Source organism: Muntiacus reevesi, chromosome 16 (assembly GCF_963930625.1).
Source record: "Muntiacus reevesi chromosome 16, mMunRee1.1, whole genome shotgun sequence".
NCBI classification, from domain to species: Eukaryota; Metazoa; Chordata; class Mammalia; order Artiodactyla; family Cervidae; genus Muntiacus; species Muntiacus reevesi.
In genome coordinates this window covers 20,982,685-21,005,748 of record NC_089264.1, presented here as the reverse complement: position 1 = coordinate 21,005,748, position 23,064 = coordinate 20,982,685, and the positions used below count along the sequence as shown (strand labels likewise).

General features: G+C 34.4%; 1 protein-coding gene across 4 annotated transcripts in view; it reads right to left on the bottom strand.

The window, feature by feature from the left end:
- The window catches only part of CENPE (centromere protein E), a 74,187-nt gene that overhangs the window by 41,753 nt on the left and 9,370 nt on the right, over window positions 1-23,064 (bottom strand). For 3 of the 4 annotated variants that reach the window (XM_065907363.1, XM_065907361.1, XM_065907360.1), the window contains exons 10-24: window positions 21,380-21,467; window positions 20,364-20,493; window positions 19,312-19,431; window positions 18,265-18,423; window positions 14,753-14,897; window positions 12,474-12,562; window positions 10,597-10,764; window positions 6,209-6,283; window positions 5,870-5,989; window positions 3,817-3,939; window positions 3,570-3,735; window positions 3,031-3,185; window positions 2,219-2,533; window positions 1,837-2,109; window positions 1,523-1,681 (exon numbers count right to left, since the gene is read on the bottom strand). In XM_065907363.1, the coding sequence (XP_065763435.1) occupies window positions 1,523-1,681; window positions 1,837-2,109; window positions 2,219-2,533; window positions 3,031-3,185; window positions 3,570-3,735; window positions 3,817-3,939; window positions 5,870-5,989; window positions 6,209-6,283; window positions 10,597-10,764; window positions 12,474-12,562; window positions 14,753-14,897; window positions 18,265-18,423; window positions 19,312-19,431; window positions 20,364-20,493; window positions 21,380-21,467 (2,285 nt within the window). The remainder of the gene's footprint in view (window positions 1-1,522; window positions 1,682-1,836; window positions 2,110-2,218; window positions 2,534-3,030; window positions 3,186-3,569; window positions 3,736-3,816; window positions 3,940-5,869; window positions 5,990-6,208; window positions 6,284-10,596; window positions 10,765-12,473; window positions 12,563-14,752; window positions 14,898-18,264; window positions 18,424-19,311; window positions 19,432-20,363; window positions 20,494-21,379; window positions 21,468-23,064) is intronic. The other variant, XM_065907362.1, reaches the window with a different exon arrangement.

Genomic DNA, 23,064 nt, shown 5'->3' with positions numbered 1-23,064 from the left:
AACTGACAAAGGGTTAATATCCAAAAAATAGAATTCTTACAACAACAAAAAATCAACTTAAAAATGGGTAAAAACTTGAACAGACATTTCTGCAAAGATAAATAGTTTACAAATAGTCTGTGATATTTTGTTATGGCAGTCTTAGCAGACTAATATGCCTACCTAAAAAAAAATCACCATTAGCATCCCAATGCATATAATTAAATTTGTAACTGATTAAATAATCCGTTTTTTTTTTAAAGCAGTTTTTCTCCTAAAGTCTCAGGGCAAAATGAATCTTACTATCCGAATGAATTAAGGTAAGATTTAAGCACCTAAAAGTAAAATTAAGGCCTAAACCCTAGAAATAGACACAAACATGATATACAGGTTGATTCTATAGCAAACTGTAAACAAACATAAAGTATACAAAATCCAACATAAAACAAATATTTTAGCCATAATAAGCACTGAATCTTTCTCACACTGTTAAGAGTTCATTGGGTTTTGAAGATGTGCAAATTATATCAGGTCTCAGAAAAAAGGTCAGCTCAAAATCTGAATTAGTATTTTTTGTCTTTTCCTTTTCAAATTGATTGCAAGCAATTATATTTCAAAGTTATTTCAAAGACATTAGGCTTAAGCATGTAAATTATTCTGAGTTACTAATAGTGCGAATAATAAAGATTGAGATTACCATTATGATACCACCCTTACGGCAGAAAGTGAAGAACTAAAGAGCCTCTTGATGAAAGTGAAAGAGGAGAGTGAAAAAGTTGGCTCAAAGCTCAACATTCAGAAAGCTAAGATCATGGCATCTGGTCCCATCACTTCACAGCAAATAGATGGGGAAACAGTGGAAACAGTGGCTGACTTTATTTTTTGGGCTCCAAAAATCACTGCAGAGGGTGATTGCAGTCATGAAATTAAAAGATGCTTACTCCTTGGAAGAAAAGTTATGACCAACCTAGACAGCATATTAAAAAGCAGAGACATTACTTTGCCAACAAAGGTCCATCTGGTCAAGGCTATGGTTTTTCCAGTGGTCATGTATGGATGTGAGAGTTGGACTATAAAGAAAGCTGAACGCTGAAGAATTGATGCTTTTGAACTGTGGTGTTGGAGAAGACTTTTGAGAGTCCCTTGGACTGCAAGGAGATCCAACCAGTCCATCCTAGAGGAAATCAGTCCTGAGTGTTCATTGGAAGGACTAATGTTGAAGTTGAAACTCAATATTTTGGCCACCTGATGTGAAGAGCTGACTCATTTGAAAAGACCCTGATGTTGGGAAAGATTGAATGTAGGAGAAGGGGAAGACAGGATAAGATGGTTGGATGGCGTCACTGGCTCAATAGACATGAGTTTGAATAAACTCCGGGAGTTGGTGATGGGCAGGGAGGCCTGGCATGCTGCAGTTCATGGGGTCTCAAAGAGTTGGACACGACTGAGTGACTGAACTGAACTGAACTTTAGTGTTTGAGGTTAAGGTTATATACCTAAGTTTCAAGGTTTTATGATAACCTTGACCAGAAATACTCCTTACCTTTTCCTGAAATTCATCCCTAGTTTCTTCTAAGTTTCCCTCTATATGCAAATTCTTGGAAGCGTCCTCAGAAATTTTCATTTTTAGCAAGTTAATTGTTTCTTGGTGTTGTTTCAAAGACTCAAGTGCATTTCGTAGTTGTTCCTGGGTGTCTATGTTCTTTGTCAGAGAAATAGAAAATAATTTTCATTAGAATGTGAAACAATGAATATCATTTTACAGTTACTGCTTGATTGTAAATAATAAATGATGGCTCCTGAAAGGTTTTTAAAGAGGCTCTAAGATTTCACAAGTTTAATCAATCAAAACCTTACCATATTTATAGTATCTTGAATGTCACTTTTGAGTTGGTCCCTCTCAATTTGTAGGCTCTCTTGGAGTTGTTTTTGATCATCTTTTTCTTGGGCTAAGGTTTTGACTTCTACTAAGGTTTGTTGAAGTTTCTCAGTAATCAGAGTTTTCTCCTTTTCTAATGTGTGCAGCCTAGAATCTCTACTTTCTAATTGTTCCTTCAGTCCTTCCACTTCCTTTAATCTTTCCTGATTCTCAGTTGTTTTTTGCAGAAGTTCTTGGGTTTTGTGAGAGAGCTTTAAGATAAGAAAAAATAAATGTGAAAAGCAGATCATTTTGTGACATATATATAAAAGCAAAACCCCAGAACAAAGATCACTTCCCTAGAGGATGTCCTGCACTAACCTCTGTCTTCAAAGCCTCCAAATTTAACCCAAGTTCTTCAGCTTCTTTAGAGAGATTTCCTATTTCTTGATTCAATTTTGCATTCTCTTCAAGGACCATCTTATACTTTTGCTCAGATTCAATATGATGATTTTTAACATCTTGGAATTCTTGATCAGTGCTTTCACAACTCAACTGGGAAGTTGGTAGGTCATTTTTAGTGTTCCCAATTTCTTCAAGTAAACCTTGAATTCTACTTTCCTTATCAACTACTTCAGAAGACAATTTGTCTTTTTCTGATGTTACTATACAGAGCTCTTCAGATTTATCATGTATCTGTGGAAAAGAAAGAAAACTTAGCTATGAAAACAAGATATGATATAGTTTACCAGTTTTCAGGAAAAAAGCTTTCTCTGCCTTACTCCCTCCCCACCAAAGACACTGAAATTTAACCAAGGTTTGATTGAGGAATGGCAATATTTTTCTTGTCATATCTCTTTAACACATATTATCCTGTTTAACTTTACTTTCAAAGTTTTGCCCTCTAATCTCTGGTTCTAATAAGAACTGCACACAGAAGGACACTCAGTAGAAACACAATCCAGCTATGTCTTTAAATCCTTACCTATCATTTTAAAATGTTTTCTATCTTTCTGATGAGGCAGGCATTGCATGACTTTTCTTAGAATTTTATTTGTATTTCTATTGCTAACAAACTGAATCAAACATTTATAGTCTCTTGCCTGGTACTTTAAAATAAATTATGGCAAAATATTTAAGGTACTTCTCAAAGGTTTTTATTTCATGAGTTGTTTTCTTAAAAATATGTTTACCTCTTTCCTTAGCATTTCTACTTCTGAAGGTAAAGATTTCAATTCTGACAGCAAATTAACTTCCTTATGCAAAGTTTCATTTTCTTCGACTGCTTTATTCAATTCTTTCTGCAGCTGGGTTATTTTTCTTTCCAATTCCATATTAGACAGCAAATCTAGAACATTTTTAGTAGTTTAAAATAGCTTGCACTTATTGGGTCAATCTAAATTATGCATGTAGTTAGATTATTTAATCAGATTGTATGAAAGTTATTAAAGAAAGTGTCAGTGTTGGTAAATAGTTAATCCAATAGTTAATCACCTTTTCCAAGACTGGGTTAAATTTATTTGAGAAATAATTTTTAAACTCTTTTGATGTAATGTCCAAGGAAACATTTATAAATTCTGATACCAAATGACAGTAACATTTACCATCAAGCAATTAAAGACACCAGGGAATAATAGATTTTTAATCACTGGAATATAGCTGCAAAATCTTTTAGGTACTATTCTATATAAAGACAGATTTGCAAAAAGGTAAGTCTGAAATGATAAAATACCTTTTGGAACTTTGCCATCAATAAGGGAGGTGAGTTTTGTTATTTCACAAAAAGAAGATTGTAATTCTTTCTCCAGATCAACTTGCATTTTCTTTTTTGCCTCCAACTGACTTTGATATAACTGCATATCATTTTCCATCTGCTTGCATGTACTTGCAAGTTCTTTCTATTGAGAGAAACACTGTAAATTCACAGCAATGTACTGGTCATTTCAACTGTTACTGTAAATAATACAAAAATCACTCACCATTTTCTCTTTCAGCTTTAGATTTTCACTTCTAAGAAAGGCTGATTCTCTCTTAGCATCAAGAGCTACAGTTTCGACATCAAGCAGAGTCTGTTTCATTTGTTTTAGGTCTTCAGTGTTTTCCTTTACACATGACAAAAAAGATTTAGTGAAATCTAATTTTGTTAGATTTGGAAAAGCCAATATATACATGTATGTTATTCCTAAGAAATGAAAAATGATTATAATATGCAAATTACCAAATGTATTTTTAGAATAGATAAAAATGAATAACATTTTTCATAATAAAAATATTTTAGGGGATTTTAAGAGGTTCAGTGGTTTAGGATTCAGTGCTTTCACTGCCAGGGCCTGGGTTTGACCCCTGGTCAGGGAATTAAGATCCTACAAACCATGCAATGCAGCCAAAAGAGAAAAATTAAAAAAAAAAATTCTAGCTATAACGTTTCAAAATTATAAAAGCATCATGTAGAAGTACCATAATAATTCTGCTATTGTTTAAAAAGGATAACATAATTGTTGCTCACCTAGCCTGTTAAAAGTTTTCTATGTATTTTTATTTTTTGCTTTACTCTTTTTTTATGTTTTGTTTTGGTCATGCTGCAGGGCAAGTGTGATCTTAGTCCCCCACCAGGGATTGAACCTGTGCCCCTTGAAGTGTAAGTGGGGAGTCTTAACCACTGGAATGCCAGGGAAGTCTTTGTTTTCTTTATTTTTTTTAAGTTACTCTCTGCAAAACATGACAGGTGAGTGGTTAATAGTTAAAATTAAGGATGTTTAATCACAAATTAAAAAAAAAAAAATTTCCGTAGAAAAATAGAGAAAAGATATGAACAGGCAACTCACAGAAGAGAAAAAAGGAAATGACTGGTAAATATGAAAAAAATCCAGTCTCATTTTTAGAAAGAAGTGGCATTTTAACATGACTTCAACCATACATGAATTCAACCGTATGTCCTTGGCAAAATATTAATGGGTGCATGCATGAATCAATGAACTGGATGAATAAAGAGAAAGAAATAAACAACAATTAAAAAAATGGGCAAGGTCATCTCTGGCAGCCCAGTGGTTGGGACTAAGCTTCCAGTACAGGGTGCCTGGATCTGATCCTTGGTTGGGGAACTGAGATCCCACATACCATGTGGCATAGTCAAAAAAATTAGGAAAAAAAAGGTGGTGGTGGGGGGAATTCTTATTCTATCAATAGACACGCCAGGATTATATGAAACTGTCTTTCTCTCCAAGGCCTTAGAACAACAAGAACACTTTCAAAAAAGATGACTTGCCATTAACAAAAGGTAATAAAAGAGTACCAATAGAAAATAACAAAAAGTACTCTGAAAAACTCAAATGCAAACAAAAGAAGAACAATAGCAGCTAATAATCTAAAATTTCTTGCTAGAAATTGCTACCTTTAAAAAAAAAGAGTTAAAAACTAGAATTCAACTAATACTTTCTTGAAGTAATCAGGTGAATTAAAAGAAAATAGAAAAAAAAACACCTAATTCCACCATAAGATTCAGTACTGTTTAATGGCACAATCTTATATTGACCAAAATAACCTATAGCTACAGTTTCTGAGAAATATCAAACTGTTAAAATAGTTACTTCATTATAATGAGAATACATTAATATATATATTAATGAAATAATGTAATTTATGAAATCAGGCTCAATTACATGTTTTATAGTTCTAGTTACTAATCAATGTCAAGTGTTTACCTGAAGATACTGATTATATATTTCTCCATGCATTTGTACAAAGGAATTGAAAAAAATTAAAAAAATTTTTGATTACTGATTTTTAATGGAAGTTCATCACTAACTTATTTACATTCGATTGAAGGATAGTGTTGTCAACTCTTATTTTTATCCACAAAATGGCAATGATATTAATTGTGCCTTCTTCACAGGATTAACTAAAATACTATACTTAAAACAACTAGAACAATGCCCAGCACACAGTAGGCTCAGTTTAAGTATTTGCAATGATGATGATAGTATAACTACAAATGTCAAAATGATGACACAACAAAATAAATCTGACTTTTACCGATGAGTATGACAAGTCCATTTTCATACTTTCTGACTTCTGAGACTCTATGTATTCCTGGAGCTTCTTAATCTGGTCTTCCTTTTCTCTAAGCAGCTCTACTTTTGAACTTAGTTCATTCTAAAACATTTAAAGGAGAATGGAAAACATAGTTTAAATGGGTTTCAATTTTAATTAAAAAGAACTTACATTTAATAGTTTAAATCAGCAGATAGCAAAATTCAAAGAGTTGAGATTTTAAAAATATAATTCCCTCTATTTTCTGAAATCATATTTAATTACATAGATGTTTTACAGTTTGGGCTCCTTATCAATAGAAATATCAACATAAATGCTCACCTCAAGATCTTGATTATATACTTCTGCATGCTTAACTAAATTCTTTAAGTTGGAAATTTCATGAATTAGTTGCATCTGTAAGAGCATGTGAACAGGCAACAGAGCAAACCAACAGTTAATAAAGCAAAAAAAAAAAAAAAAAATGATAGCATTCATTCACCGCTCTAGAATCACCCAACACAGCAAGGACTGGGAAAGCAACTGTTCAAGCTACTGCAACAAAGCACCTCATTATTTAAAAATAAACAAATAAAACCCCAAACTCTCCAGCCAAGAAAAAGAATCCCCAAACCCTACAAAACAAATAAGAAAAAAGCCTAAGCGTGACCCCAAAATAGCTACGTCATCTGTTAATAAAGCTACAATAATGTCAAAAGCAAATTAGTATCCACCATTTGTAGAAGACATAGTGGTAATCAAACTCTAAAAAAAACATAGTTTTAATAGATTTTTGTTTTGGGTTAAGTGCAGAAGTATATTTATTCTATAAGATTTTCCTCTCTTCTGATAAATTATCCACCTAGCTTTATACTGGCATACTTTTAATGAGTTGTGACTTGAAATTTAGTTTTGGATTATGACAGTTTTAAGTGGTACCTTTTTTTTTTTTTTTTATTTTTAATTTTTAAATTTTTTTTTTTTTTAATTTTACAGTGGGTTTTGTCATACATTGATATGAATCAGCCATAGAGTTACACGAATTCCCCATCCCGGTCTCCCATCCCACCTCCCTCTCCACCCGATTCCTCTGGGTCTTCCCAGCCCAACAGGCCCGAGCACTTGACTCATGCCTCCCACCTGGGCTGGTGGTCTGTTTCACCACAGATAATATACATGCTGTTCTTTCGAAACATCCCACCCTCCCCTTCTCCCACAGAGTTCAAAAGTCTGTTCTGTACTTTAAGTGGTACCTTTATAATATTTTACTGTTCACGAAAGCTACAGAGATATGTATGGGATTATGAACTATTACCTTGTTGGTTTATTTTACAGGAAATACTGGAAAGATGATGTTATTGCTTTATATTGTTCAACTGTCTAAAGTATAAAGATTACTTAAAGATATGAGAATTTCTATTGAAGTCTTTTTTTTATTGAAATATCTGCAACATTAAATATTTGAGTACCAGAAACTTTAGTGTTCAAAACAAGTAAACTATAGTTTAACAAAGATAAATGTATTATCCCTTAGAGTTCTTTAATCTTCATAATCAGATGAGTCACTAGAGTAAAAGCAACTTCTAGTCAAATATAAGGGACTTACAAAAATAGCATATCATTTAAATAAAATTTTCTGGATGAATAATTCAGTCCTAACTAGTTTTAGATTTCAGACTACTGCTAGTTTGACATTTTTCTATTTTAGGTCAGCATTATTCAGTAGAAATATAATATGGGCCAAATTTATAATAAAAAAATTTTCTAGTAGCCACTACTAAAAGTAAAAAGAAATCGGTAGGATTAATTTTAATGTAATTAGCCATGCTGCGCTCATGCTCAGTCATGTCTGACTCTTTGCAATCCTTTGGGCTGTAGCCCACCCGGCTCCTCTGTCCATGGGATTTTCTAAGCAAGAATATTGGAGTGGGTTGCCATTTCCTCCTCCAGGGGATCTTCCCAACCCAGAGATTGGACCCAAGTCTCCTGTGTCTCCTGCACTGCAGGCAGATGCTTTACCCATTGAGCCATCGGGGAAGCCCCTTATATAATTTAATCTAATAAATATAACTATTTTACTTCATGTAATCAGTATTAAAAAGTTCATGTAACTTTTCATCATTTTTTCATACTTAGGTCAGTAGAGACTAGCCCCATTTCAAGTGCTCAGCTGGCACATGTGATTAGTGGCTAGCCCATTGTTCAGCAACGTTTTAATCTGTATTGTTATAATTTAAATTGGCTGGCTCTTTTACCTTTTCTTCTCTAACTTTTGTGCAAAGAAACCACATTTGCCAGAAATGAAGAACTAAATAATTAACTTCAAATTTTGAAAAATATTTAGAAGGAAAAATTCCTTTACTTCTCATTTGAAATTGCTCTTCATTTTAAGTACTGGTTCACATAAACAGAAAAAGATTAAGTAACTTTTGAAAAGAGATGAGTGTATTCTTCCAATGATGTATTGTTTAAAATGCAGAGTAGAGAATCTATATGATATGATCAAAGTTAATCCACTGCTACATAAAAAATGTTGCATATTTCAGCTGTAGTTTTCAGCAGGTGAAACATTTAATTAACATAAATATCTCCAAGTTGTGAAAATTATAAAATTAAATCAAGCTAAAATTGGTAGAGAAATGAAATTTCTCTTGTTCCCTGATCATGATAATACTTGATCTTGTTTATTCCTTTCTCTAAAATTACTATTTAAATATTTTTATTACTGTATCTTTACTTGAAAATTACCCACAGCTTTAGTGATTTTTGATAAAACCCTTAGGAAACCAGGGCAGTGGTCACATGTCCTAAGGCTGTAATTTGACTTTTACTCCTTTTTGGCTAAACTTTCCCCCAAAATGTTGATTTTAGAACATACTTTATTGCTTACACCCAGACTTGCATTTTTAGTTTAATATGGAATGGATATTGTAAAACTGTCTTTGAATAGATTCAGTTAGTATTACTTAAATTTTAGGTTACTTCACAGAACCTAGAATTTCAAAGTGTGTCCAAGTGAAAATGAAGAGAATAGAATTATTTACACCTTTCACGGTAAAAAGGAAAAGAAAAATCAAGATGTGAGACTGTGTTATTTTTGTAATCTTTCTGTATGTGATTCAACTCGGTGAATTTGTTCACTTTTAAAGATTAATGGAATATATTTATTTAATGTAAGAAAAATTAGAGACATTATTGCTACACTTTGGGTATAAAATTGCCCAAAGTTAACTTTATACCATATTATTTATAAGGTACATACAAAAAATTAGATAAGATTTTGGCATTAGAAAGGGACTTGAAAAGCTCCCAATTTAACTTCAAGAGGGAAGATACACAGAAAAGTAAGCCCTGAAAGATTTGATGACTTCCTCAAAGCCTGGCCCACAATTCATGCCAAGCTCAAATTTGTGGTGAGCTAATAGACAGCAAAACTAGAGCTTCATTCCAGCTAGTCTGCTCCAGAGACCATGCTCTTAAGCATGATACTAGAACTTCCCTCTCAATAAAACTCAGATTACATGTTGAAGTTCACTTTTCTCCTCATGATGTTTTACATTTTGTGAATTCACAAATTTTAAAACAAGTTAAATGAAACTCTGTGGAGAACTTACAGATTTTTGCCTCTCAGGATATATCTATGAAATGCAGAAGTAAATATACTACAGTTTGTAGGCAGAACTTTTGGCACAGAATTCTTTTTTTCTTCTTAAGAAAGAAAAACAGGTGAGAAACTCTGAAACTGAGAAAAAAGAACTGTGTCCCTCTGGGCTTTCCACACAGAAATCTGAGAAGCAGCTACAAATTAACTCATATTTTACCTACACCAAAACACTGACTCTCATTTTTAAGGGGATTCATGGATCATGTCAGGCTTCCCTGGTGGCTTAGCTGGTAAAGAATCTGCCTGCAATGCAGGAGACCCGAGTTCAATCCCTGGGTTGGGAAGATCTGGAGAAGGGAAAGGCTACCCACTCCAGTATTCTGGCCTGGAGAATTCCATGGACTGTATAGTGCATGGGGTTGCAAAAAGGCGGACACAACTGAGAGACTTTCACTTCACTAATGGATCATGTCCCGGGTCTGATAGTAGCTGTGGATTCTTACTCTAGAAAACTGATATGGACTCCAAAATTACATAAAATAATTTCAAAATGTTTATGAACTCTAGGTTAAAGACTCTCTACACTGAGAAATCTCTTGAATCTTTTGGACAGTTTCCAAGTCCCAAAGTCTGATGGCTTCTGAATTAGCTTAACATGTAGCTTAATACTACACACATAGTTATTTAGGTATATACTTTCTAAAGAAAACAAAGTTCATTAATAGATAATATTCATATATAAAACATTCAGCTGGATATTAAAATTCATGTTGGTCTCAGAAGGAAATGGCTATAGTCTAGGCAGCATTTCTCATATGCTCAACAAATTAAATACTTTAATATACAAATTATAAGAAAACAATTTCTTCAAGACAAATCCATCAATAGGCAGATTCACCAAACCTTGCTAAAGATGTTCTTAATTTCTTTTTCTTGTTCATAAGCACAAGAGAAACAAATATGATTTAACTATTTTTAAAACAATATAAATAATTTCTTAAATTCTCTAAATTGTGTATATATGTGAAAAATAGGTACATCTTCAATATCTCAACTTTAGAAATAAATATTTTTAAGAGAATACCTCTGTGTTTTTAGTTTAGTTTCACATTTCCACATTCTTTACCTCTTGATCTTTCTCTGCTTTTCTTTCCAGAGCTTCAAATTCATCCAAATCATTCTTTTCTTTTAATTTCAATTCCATTTCTTCATTTTCTCTTCTTAATTGTTCATAGTCTAGTACCAGGTTATCATAGTTAGCACGAAGTGAATTCAATTCACTTTCTAAGTTTTCCTATTGTAAACAAAACCAAATTTTCAAGTCAGAATTCGAATCATACATTCTTTGTTTTCTTAACTAAAATTTAGATTAATCAAATAATTAATTTAACTTTGAATCATTTGATGGTTCAGGCCATTTTCTTCTTCAATATCTTTTTAATGGTCTAGCTTGATACAGAGTAAGATAAAGGGTTTGCAATTTTGGTAAACTAACTCAGAATAGAAGACTATTTTGAAAGGGTTAGGACGGAAAAAAAAAAAAAAGAGGATCATATAAACAAATGGTCTGCCTGTTCCTCACTGGCAAAGTTGAGTCAGAAGTAGGAGGTAGGACGCATAAAATGGAATACAGGTCTTTATTTTATTTATTTATTTATTTTTTGGAATACAGGTCTTTAAACTCATTAGTTATAAAGCTGATAATTTAACTCTTCACTTGTCTGACTACTATTTTATTTCTCAGGTATCTCTAAATTTAAGAAGTGAAACAGAGATTATTGATCTTTAAAACTCTAGTGGGAGGGGGGATCGGGATGGGGAACACATGTAAATCCATGGCTGATTCATGTCAATGTATGGCAAAACCCACTACAATATTGTAAAGTAATTAGCCTCCAACTAATAAAAATAAATGAAAAAACAAACAAACAAACAACTCTAGTGGTTGCTAGGTTTTCCTATATTCAAAAGGGGTCTGTTTCTGCTTTCTATACTGTTTGAGAGTCAAATTATGAGTTAAAAACAAAACTAACATCAGGGATTTTCCAAAAACACTGAACTTCTAAAGTATGTTTTAGGGACACAAAAATACTTCGTCTAAATACTTAACTAATTAAAACTAGTTGCAACGGTTAGCTAATGGTAATAATAATTCCCAAGAATCACTGCAATTTTCCTCCAAAGTGAAAATGAAATTTTCTTTAATAAATACATTTGTAAAACTATATTTCTTTGAACATTAAGAGTCTAGAAAGTAAATATATAATTTAATTTACTGTAGTATTGATTATACTATTCCTCATTTCTTAAACTCTTGATAAAACAATACACACTCACTTTTAATTTTCAGTATTATCTGGCAATCTTACCATTCCCAAACATGTATCACTCTTCTAATATACGACTGAGAATTTTGACACTAAAAGTCAACCCTTTTTATCCCTAGGGGATTGTCGCTAAGTCACTTCTGTCTGACTCTTTGCGACCCTACGGACTGTAGCCCACCAAGGTCCTCTGTCCCTGGGATTCTCCAGGCAAGAATACTGGAGTGCGTTGCCATGCCCTCCTCCAGGGTATCTTCCCAACCCAGGGAATTGAACCTGCATCTCTTAAGCATTCTGCATTGGTAGGTGGGCTCTTTATCATTGGGCTTCCCTTGTGGCTCAGCTGGTAAAGAATCTGCCTGCAATGCGGGAGACCTGGGTTTGATCCCTGGGTTGGGAAGATCCCCTGGAGAAAGGAAAGACTACCCACTCCAGTATTCTGACCTGGAGAATTCAATGGACTGTATAGTTTCATGGGGTTGCAAAGAATCGGACAGCACTGAGCAACTTTAACTTTCACCTTATCATTAATGCCACCCAGGAAGCCCTAAATGGAACCAAAACTGTTACTGAAATTAACTGAGAGCTAGAAATGTGTTACAACAACCATAAACACCAATAACAAATGAGTTTTAAAAAGAATAAAACCATAATGCTCAGTAAAATACATTTAAATTACCTGACTTAGTAGCTTTGTTGCTGGATTCCATTCTATCTCAGTCAATGTATCAAGAGTGTTACTGAAAACATCAGACTCTGAACAGAGAGCTATAATTAGAGAGAAAATAAATTTATCCATAAACATGTTATTAAGATTCTTAAAACTCAAAGATTAAAAAAATTCTCATCAGAGGTAATAAACTCAAACTAATATGACTTCCCTGGTGGCTCAGATGGTAAAGTATCTGCCTACAATGTGGAAGACCTGGGTTCAATCCCTGGATCAGGAAGATCTCCCGGAAAAGGAAATGGCAACCCACTCCAGTTTTCTTGCCTGGAAAATCCCATGGACAGAGGAGCCTGGTAGGCTACACCCATGGGGTTGCAAAGAGTCAGATACAACTGAATGACTTCACTTTCACTTTCAATATGTACTTACTATATGAATGACAAGAATACATTAAAAACAGATGTGATCATTTGTATTACTGTGTGAATGAAGATCACTGGTTAGAATAAGTGATAAAATACATGGGTCGTCAGTATACTATAGGTAAAAAGGACAAATTCTAAGTTTGAGATTTGATTATTTTAAGTAGATTTTAAAATGCCCCTAAGAGAAATAATAGCATATGAAGCAACTGACAAAGAATTAATCTCAAAAATACACAAGGCAACTCATGCAGCTCAATTCCAGAAAAATAAATGACCCAATCAAAAAATGGGCCAAAGAACTAAACAGACATTTCTCCAAAGAAGACATACAGATGGCTAACAAACACATGAAAAGATGCTCAGCATCACTCATTATCAGAGAAATGCAAATCAAAACCACAATGAGGTACCACTACACGCCAGTCAGGATGGCTGCTATCCAAAAGTCTACAAGCAATAAATGCTGGACAGGGTGCAGAGAAAAAGGAACCTTCTTACACTGTTGGTGGGAATGCAAACTAGTACTGCCACTATGGAGAACAGTGTGGAGATTCCTTAAAAAACTGGAAATAGAACTGCCATATGACCCAGCAATCCTACTGCTGGGCATACACACCAAGGAAACCAGAATTGAAAGAGACACATGTACCGCAATGTTCATCGCAGCACTGTTTATAATAGCCAGGACATGGAAGCAACCTAGATGTCCATCAGCAGACGAATGGATAAGAAAACTGTGGTACATACACACAGTGGAGTATTACTCAGCCATTAAAAAGAATACATTTGAATCAGTTCTAATGAGGTGGATGAAACTGGAGCTTATTATAGAGTGAAGTAAATCAGAAAGAAAAACACCAATACAGTATATTAACGCATATATATGGAATTTTTTTTTGTAATATATGGAATTTAGAAAGATGGTAACAATGACCCTATATTCGAGACAGCAAGAGAGACAGAGATGTAAAGAATAGTCTTTTGTATTCTGTGGGAGAAGGAGAGGGTGGGATGATTTGAGAGAATAGCATTGAAACAAGTATATTATCATATGTGAAACAGATCACTAGTCCAGGTTCGATGCATGAGACAGGGTGCTCAGGGCTGGTGCACTGGGATGACCCTGAGGGATGGGATGGGGAGGGAGGTGGGAGTGGGGTTCAGGATGTGGGACACATGTACACTCATGGCTGATTCATGTCAATGTATGGCAAAAACCACTACAATATTGTAAAATAATTAGCTTTCAATTAAAATAAATTAATTAAAACAAATAAAGAAAAGTCAGCACAGCAAAATAAATAAATAAATAAAATGCCCCTAAAAAATACTTTTAACTACATTGGAGATAATTCTGAAACAGATTTCTGTGTTAAACACAGGAATTCTTTCAAAAGTAATTAGCCTCCAACTAATAAAAATAAATTGAAAAAAAAAAAAAGATTAGTAGTTTAAGGCTAATGTTATGTGGATCCTAATTTAACTGGATAATGATTAGAACAAAAATGTGTGCTTCAACTACAATGCATCATCATTCTTAAGAGATCTGGAAATAACAGAAAACTTCATGAACGTTCAGTTTCTTAAAATCACTTAACTTTCTCATTATCTCCATTGTAATTACACTTAAAATATTAATACACACATTTTATTTAAATGTGTTTATCACATTACTGAGTTATAAATAAAGTCCTTGCTTTAGGGAGGGGACGTATGTACACTGAGGGCTGATTATGTTGAGGTTTAACAGAAAACAAAAAAATTCTGTAAAACAATTATCCTTCAATTAAAAAATAAAGTAAAAAAATAGTCCCTCTTTATAGGGATGCTTTTATAAATGAAAGTAATTGGAAAAGTACTCACATTCATCAATTTCTCCTAAACTTACAGCAGCCTTATGTGTTCTTGTTGTTACATTCGCTGCCATATTAAATTCATTTACGTAGTTTGAGTCCTTCATTTTGTTAATTTTCCCCACGCACCAAGTGACTCTTCGTTTTTTTTTAGCCTAAAAAGAAAGAAATCAAAATTACCTCACACAGATTGGGGCTCATACACTGTAAAACAAGGGAACTAGTTTCCATTTTAAAAAACCATTGCTTTGGTGAAATTTGTACTAAGTCGAGTTTAGTATCTTAATAATTTAAGGATATCCTGAGATAAGAAAACATACTCAAGCTTTTCAGATCAGTGTTTAACCCCATGAAAATTTTGATGAAACTATTACTTACACTATACGTTTTATTTGAAGGTTTACTTATAAGCTTTTCTGGAACATAACTGAAAGGAATCGGTTGACATACAACTCTTTAAGTACTCTGGTGTTGCAAGAAAGGGACAGCTGCTGCTGCCACCCCATAGCTATCGATAGCACTTTGGGGTACCCAGCTCTACTCCCTCAGTTATCTGGCCATCTGTCACCTTCCCTAGCTCCTTCTTGGCTTCACAAACGCTCAAGCCTATTTATTTGCTTTTGATTTTTTAAAGAAACAAACTCTTGCCTCCTCACTTCTCTCTAGCTACCATTTTCTTTTAGTTTTTACACTATCTTCTTTCTCATCATTTATCTACTTCTTTGTCTCTTCAGGATCATTTCTGTCTACTGCACTGCATCTCAAAATTAACTGCTGTTCCCAGAATATACTGCTCGCTTTCATGCCCCTACACACAGTACCTTTAGGCTTGAGACAGTCAGCCCTTTCCACAGCCTGCTCTGCAAAACCCAGTTATATATAAATATTTCACTCCAATGACCTTCAGCTCAACATCATGTGCTGTACTATTTCAAACTCTTAGCACTGTCTATGAACGTGTCTCCAACCATCTCCTGATATCTCAGCAGAAAAGTTAAACCTATTTTACAAAGACAATAGAAGCCTAAACTTACAGAAGCATTCCTTCTTCTGTCCTCGTTGAAATGAATAGATGTTTCTCCTTCTATCTAAGGCCAGACTCTTCAACTGTATTCAAGATTCCACCCCTTTGGGCATCTCTACCCACAGCAAGGTGGCTTTTATTACCAACGCATTAACTCAAACTGCTTTTGCAAATAAGCTTCGTTTCTAAATCTGAAGCATCTTTGTCCGTATCTCATTTAACTTCTCAGCAGAATGTGACCTTGCTTACCACATTCACCTGATTTCCTTTCAATTCTAGAGCTCAACATGGGCTCCTATAGGGGTTCTTTTATTCTGCTTTTGCCTAAAAGTTGTTGTTTCTTGGGGTTCTGTGTTTGGCCCTCTGTTCTTTCCATTCTCAACATGCTCCAAGGCCAAGCTCATCCATTCCCAGGATTTTAAATTGGATCAGCTGTAGTTAATACCCAAACTGATATCTCCATCTCAGACCTTTCACATTTCCAACTGCCTGATGTCTTAAAATAGAGATGTCCTGAATCAAACATTGAGCAGCTCCACTAATCTTTATTCAGTGAAAACACTACCAACTGCCCAGAAAGTCTAGTAATGCTTGCAAGTCATTCAGGATGCCTCTTTCTCTCTTTCCTTGCCCCTGCATCCAAACAACCACAAAGTCCAGTTCAGTCTGCCTCCCAAATAGCTCTCCAGTTTATCCAATTTCTTCCATCTTCAGAACCACAATCCTTGTAGAGGCCAAATCAATCTGATGCACATAGCAATCACAGCTTTCCAAAATGCAATTCCTACTACGTTCTATACAAGGCTTTTAGCAAAATGCAAAGTTCAAATCCCTTAATGTGGTTTACAATGTCCCTGCCATCAGAAAGTCTAATATACTGTTGTCCCACAATTTCAAGGTTTTGTATATGTATTTTTCTGAAATACTATTCCCTACACCTTCCACTGGGCTATTTTCTACTCATCACTCAGTCAAGAAATAGATCTTGAGTGTCTCTATACTTAGAGTGGTGATCTGTACATGATACCTATTAATAATATACATATTTTAAAAATATGTTTATTTCTGGCTATGTAGGGTCTTTGTCACTGCGCCAGCTTTCCTTTAATTGCAGCTCCTGGGCTTCTCACTGCAGTGACTTCTTTTGTTGTGGAGCATGGGCTCGAGGCGGGCTCCAGTAGTTGCAGCTCCTGGGTTCTAGGAGCTGCAAGCTCCTAGCACAAGCTCAATGGCTGCAAAGCACAGGCTTAGTTGCTCCACAGCATGCGGGATCTTCCCAGAACAGGGATCAAACCCGTCTCCTGTGTTGGCAGGTGGATACTTTACTACTGAGCCACCAGGAAAGCCCAGTAACAATCTCAGCAGTATACATTTATTGAGGATTTCTGAGTGTAAAGTGTAGTGTTATGCACATACTGTATGTTACTTCACTTAATTCTCAAAACAATCCTAAGAAGTAGGGACCAAGCTATTATATCACAGATAAGGAAACTATAGCAAAGTATATTTGAGATATTGTCTAAAATTAAGTGTTAGGAATTGACAGAACTGGGATTCAGACCCAGGGAGTTCAAATCCAAAGGCTATCCTCTTAAATAAAAAAAATCTGTCAGATAAATAAAGCCCTCGCAAAAACAAAAAGACACAAATCAGAAGTCAGAATTTTGATTATTATGTTGATCTACAGTCTAAATCATTTTCTCGATATTAACATTTTTGTTTCTTTAAACAGAAAATATTCCAATATACTTCAGACACCCATGGTTTCCAATCAGCTAATTAATTGTATTAGAATTTCTTAAGAAACATATCGAAAACAGATTCCTTGGTTATACTGTAGACTGTAAACCACAAAAGACTCCAAATAGCCAAAACAATCTTGAGAAAGAAGAGCAAAGCTGGAGGCATCATGTTTCCTGATTTCAAACTATATTACAACGCTATAGCAATCAAAACAATACATATGATAGTGCCACAAAAACAGACACATAAAAACAATGGAATAGAAGCCCAGAAATAAACCCTCACATATATGATCAATTAATTTACAACAAAGGAACCAGGAAGATAAAATAGGGAAAGGGCAGTCTGCTTAGTAAGTGATGTTGGGAAAATTGGACAGCCGTATGTAAAAGAATGAAACTGGATTTTATCTTACTTACATGTAAGTAAGATACACTTACACTGGACTACTACACATATGCATATAATATATGATTTTTTCATATATAAAAATCAATTGAAACTGATTAAAGACTTGAATGTTAACACCTGAAACCATAAAACTCCTAGAAGAAAACTAAAGTAGCAAGCTTGAATCCTTGAATTAATACTTCTACATCTGTAATTTTAACAACTTCAAATACACAACAGGTTCTTGGTTTCTTGAATATAATGTATCAAAAGATTATAAATGAATAATTATGTAATCAATATTTAGGAATGTCCAGTTCTATTTTCTGTATACCAAGTTTAAGCTGTTATCTTTTAAATTTTACCTTTAATTCTTGCTGCGATGATAGGGAAGAAGATGTCACCAGCATCCTTGTTAGGTTTTGAATTTTCTCAATTTGGACTTTTTGAAGTAGATCTTTTTCTTCCAAGAGCTGGGCTAGTTGGTCTTTTTCCATTGCCTGAGCTCGAGTCTCTAAAGAAACCTATAGAATGTAATAATGGATTATGTTAATAATAAATGTAGCTATATTTTAAAACCTTGAAAGTAGCTTAAAAGAACAGAAATTTGCATGTGAACTAAGAGAATTTTAATTATATTGAAATAAATAAAATATAATCTATGTGCAGAACTCTAGTACAGTTATCATAGTCAGTAATTTCTCAAACTAAAAATAAAATATCCATTTCTTCTCATGTCATTATTCTATATGCTGTGTGTAAAATTATTACAATGCAGCTAAGGCAAATCTATTAACTGCTTAAAATATATAAATAGAAGGCAGAGAGGTTATAAAAGCAGAAACTTGAATACCTACAGCAAAAGAAGAGATGTTTTCATAAGATTACCATTTGTTGTTTTAGATCATTCCTAAAAATATCACCAGAATGCAAGATTTACACAAAATCGAGGGCCATAATAGTTAAACAAATTACATTACAATTTTAAGTGATTATCCTATTTTTTTGAATTCCTATCCTGGGGTTGGAAGAAAAATTCAAGATAATGTGAAACTCTGGAAAGTAGTTTCAGGTAACTATACATGGCCTCTCTCTTTTTCAACCTAATTTTTCCTATGCATTTGTGATAATTTTTTAAAAAACTCTCTCAACTTGGCCCATTTGAAAACACCAAATCTTACCCTTTGAAAATGAAAAATAAAACCTAAAATAATTTCAGGAAACCAAGTCTTTTAGTTTATAGTAAATTAAACTAAATTTTTTTATGAGTTGATTTCTTCTTGGTTGAAAATTGTTTTAAATCTAGGTTGCAGAGCTCAGTTATTGATGGCTTCAGAATCTCTGGGCATTTAGGCAGATCTCAATTCTAAATCTGTTTCTTCTCTTTACTGAAATACATGGTTCATACATACCTCCTCTAATTGCTTTTTAAGATCCATTATTTCTTTCCTATATCTTTTCAGGAGAGCTTCATCACTTGATACCTCATTAACATAAGGAGTATTCTTCATATATTTGGCAGTGCTGGCAAACTGGGAAAAAATGCAAGAGTGTTATGCACTCAACACACACAAAAACTAATAATACTTGGTTTTCTTGTAATTAAGTTTTGTAAAAAAAAAAAAAAGAAAGAAAAAAAATCAGTACTCTTCCCAGATAGTTTAATACTTTTGAGTACAGAGAGCATTCTATGTCCCCATAACAAGGCCAGTAAGGCTCCCATCAAAAGCCCTTCTCCTTGCTTTGAGCTCTATCCTACTTACTAGCCACTTAAGTGTTATCCAAGGCAATCACATTGGAAGACAGGTCTTGTCTTCCCTGTAAGACTATAAATTCTGTGAAGCCCGTGACTCTATTTTCTACCTTTTTTCTCTGACAGTACCTAGATCTAGTACTCAGTAGCTATTTAAACCAATATTTCTTAGCGTGTATCAGAAGTAATTTTAAGTGGGTACATGAAGGTGTCTATTATATATGACACTGAATCCTTCATTGAGACAGCTATTCTATCAACAACTTCAGTTCCTCCACCCCAACCCTCCACCTTTTTTTCTTTAAACATAAAATGCAGGACCTAGACTCAGTGCAAAGACAGGCAACAATTAGCTAGCAGGAGTTTTGGAAGTTTTTTTGTTGTTATAAACACATACACATGCTTTTTCAATCACCTTCTATTTGTTGTAAGTGATATTAATTTTTCATTTATGGAACTGATATAAAGTTTCCTTTCATAAGTGAGTTTGTAAAAATAAAAAATCAAGTCAATTTCAGTAAAATAGTGTTGAATGTGACAGAAATTGTGGAGGTGGGATAATGCATTTTGTGATTTTGGAAAAACACATCAATCTTATTTTATCAGGTATGGTATGTCAATTAAAAGACCTATATCTATTTTTAGTAGGAAACTTTTCCTTCTTAAAGATGATATCCCCTCATATTAAGTTGAGATAAAAATCACACTCACCTGGAGAGTACTAAGTGTTTCATCAAAAGACACTGGGGTAATTGTGCAGATAATACGTGTTTTTGCATTTCCTCCCAAGGAATTCTGGAGAATTCGTGTTAATTTGCTATCTCGATAATTTATGAAACCACTTAATGAGAAATGAGTTTGGGAAGAAAAAGAGAAAGCTTTTATATAACAAAATTGGTTGGTTTTTAATGGAGAACCTTAAAATAGCTACAGTTATAAAATTAATTCTTTACAGGTTACATGGGGCAGATCGAAACTATTAACTAAAAAAATATTTAAAATATAGAAGGTAAATTTAGTAGGACACCATCATATGTATCGGTTCAGTTCAGTTCAGGTCAGTCACTCAGTCGTGTCTGACTCTTTGCGACCCCATGAACCGCAGCACGCCAGGCCTCCCTGTCCATCACCAACTCCTGGAGTTTATCCAAACTTACGTCCATTGAGTTAGTGATGCCATCCAGCCATCTCATCCTCTGTCGTCCCCTTCTCCTCCTGCCCCCAATCCCTCCCAGCATCACGGTCTTTTCCAGTGAGTCAGCTCTTCGCATGAGGTGGCCAAATTATTGGAGTTTCAGCTTCAGTATCAGTCCTTCCAGTGAACACCCAGGACTGATCTCCTGTAGGATCATATGTATAAGAGGCCACAAATGCTCAGAGTCATGAGAGCTTTTGAATATATGAAAGAAATAGGTACATATATTTTGAGTGTCACTAAGGGATTCCCACATGGCACAGTGGTAAAGAATCTGCCTTTTCCAACGCAGAAGACTCAAGAGATGTGGGTTCAATGCCTGGGTCAGGAAGATTCCTTGGAGTAGGAAATGGCAAACCACTCCAGTGTTCTTGCCTGAAAAATTCCATGGACACAGGAGCCTGGCAGGTTACAGGTCATGGGGTTGCAAAGAGTCGGACATGACTGAGCAAGCACACACCAAACTATTAAAATTTTCGACCTAATTTAAACATAAGTATTAACAGATAAATGTACAGTGGGATACACTTACCCAACTTGTCCATCACTAAGTTTCTTGATCACTTGTCCCAAAATAAACAAACTTCGATTTATATTACAGCCTTCCTTGAGTCGCAAACCTGCATTTATTACACAAATATAAAAACTAATATTGAGCCCTGTATTGGATGATGAATTTATTTATCAGCAAATTATGAGAGAAAGTAAAAATTAAAGGGACAGATGTTGAAGTCTCTGTTCTGGACTAAATCTGAGTCTACCTTTAATATCACTGATGGAGGTGCTCTCTCCCTACCCTCCTACCTATTAGGTGAATCAGAAAGGTTATCACCTGAGAGAAACAGCACAACAAAAAAGATGAATAAAGAAAGAACAAGAGGGAGGAAAAGTCCGTTTCCTAAAAGATCCCCTCTAATTACTCCATTTGAATCTAGTTTTTTTAAAACTTCAAATACAGACAACTACAGACTTGAAACCAAATTAGTTCCTATATGGACTCACAACCCGAAAATCTTTAATTTTAAAACTAAATACACATACATGACTCTAATATTAAAAAAAGAACAAGTACTCTGAAAAAGCTCTCTTCCAGTTTTACGCCCCAATCAGGACAGGCTTCCTGTCCCCTCTATCAGGAAACCAAGTTTATTATTTATTCTTCTGGAGATTTTTAGAAATACAAGTTCATATACACTCATTTCTCCCTTTAATTTTCAGACAAATAGTAGTATACTATATATACTGTTTTGCACTTTGCTTCTTTTCACTCGGCAGTATATACGTATCAGATTAGTAAATACTGGTCTTTTTCATTCTTTTTTATAACATAGAATTCCACTGTATGGAGGTATCAGAAATTACTTACCCAGAATCCTGTTGAGGGGTATGTAGGATTCCAATCTACTATGTACACAAAAAATAATGCATCAAATAATTCTGAATAGCTGTTATTTCATAGATGCATTATTTAGCTACCGCTATAATACTGTTATTTGGTAAGCCAACTTGAAACAACAGTATGTATTTCCTTTTCACAGGTTTGATTTGGTGGATACCGGCCATGCTCAGCTGGGTAACTTTATGTCAGGCTGCAGGAAATTAACACAGAGAGCGGCTTGACATCTTTAATTTGCACCTTTCCATCCAAGTATGTGTTTCCATTTGTTTATGTATTAATATTTGGTTATGTCCTTCAGGTCTGTTTTGAAGTTTTCTTTTTTGGTCCTGTGCAATTTTTGTTGAGTTTCTTCTGAGGTATTACATCTTCTAAACTATTATTGTATATTGCATCTTTTTGTACACTAAATATTGTAGCTGGTTGTCTTTAAGAATTATTAATGTCTGAATATTAACTGTGTGCCCCATGACCTTTCTGAATTTTCTTACTGATTATGAAAATTTAAATGGTTTTCATGGTACTCTCATAAGCTCTTCAGCTATACAGTCCTACAAACTGTATAGTTTTGACTTTTTAAAAAACTGATGGTATAGTAGCCCAAGGACTTCCCTGGTAGCTCAGTCGGTAAAGAATTTGCCTTCAATGTGGAAGACCTGGGTTTGATCCCTGGCCCAGGGAAGATTCCCTGGAGAAGGAATTGGCAACCCACTCCAGTATTCCTGCCTGGAGAATCCCATGGACAGAGGAGTCTGGTGGGTCACATGGGGTCCCACAGTCCATGGGGTTGCAAAAAGTTGGGCACGACTCAGTGACTAACA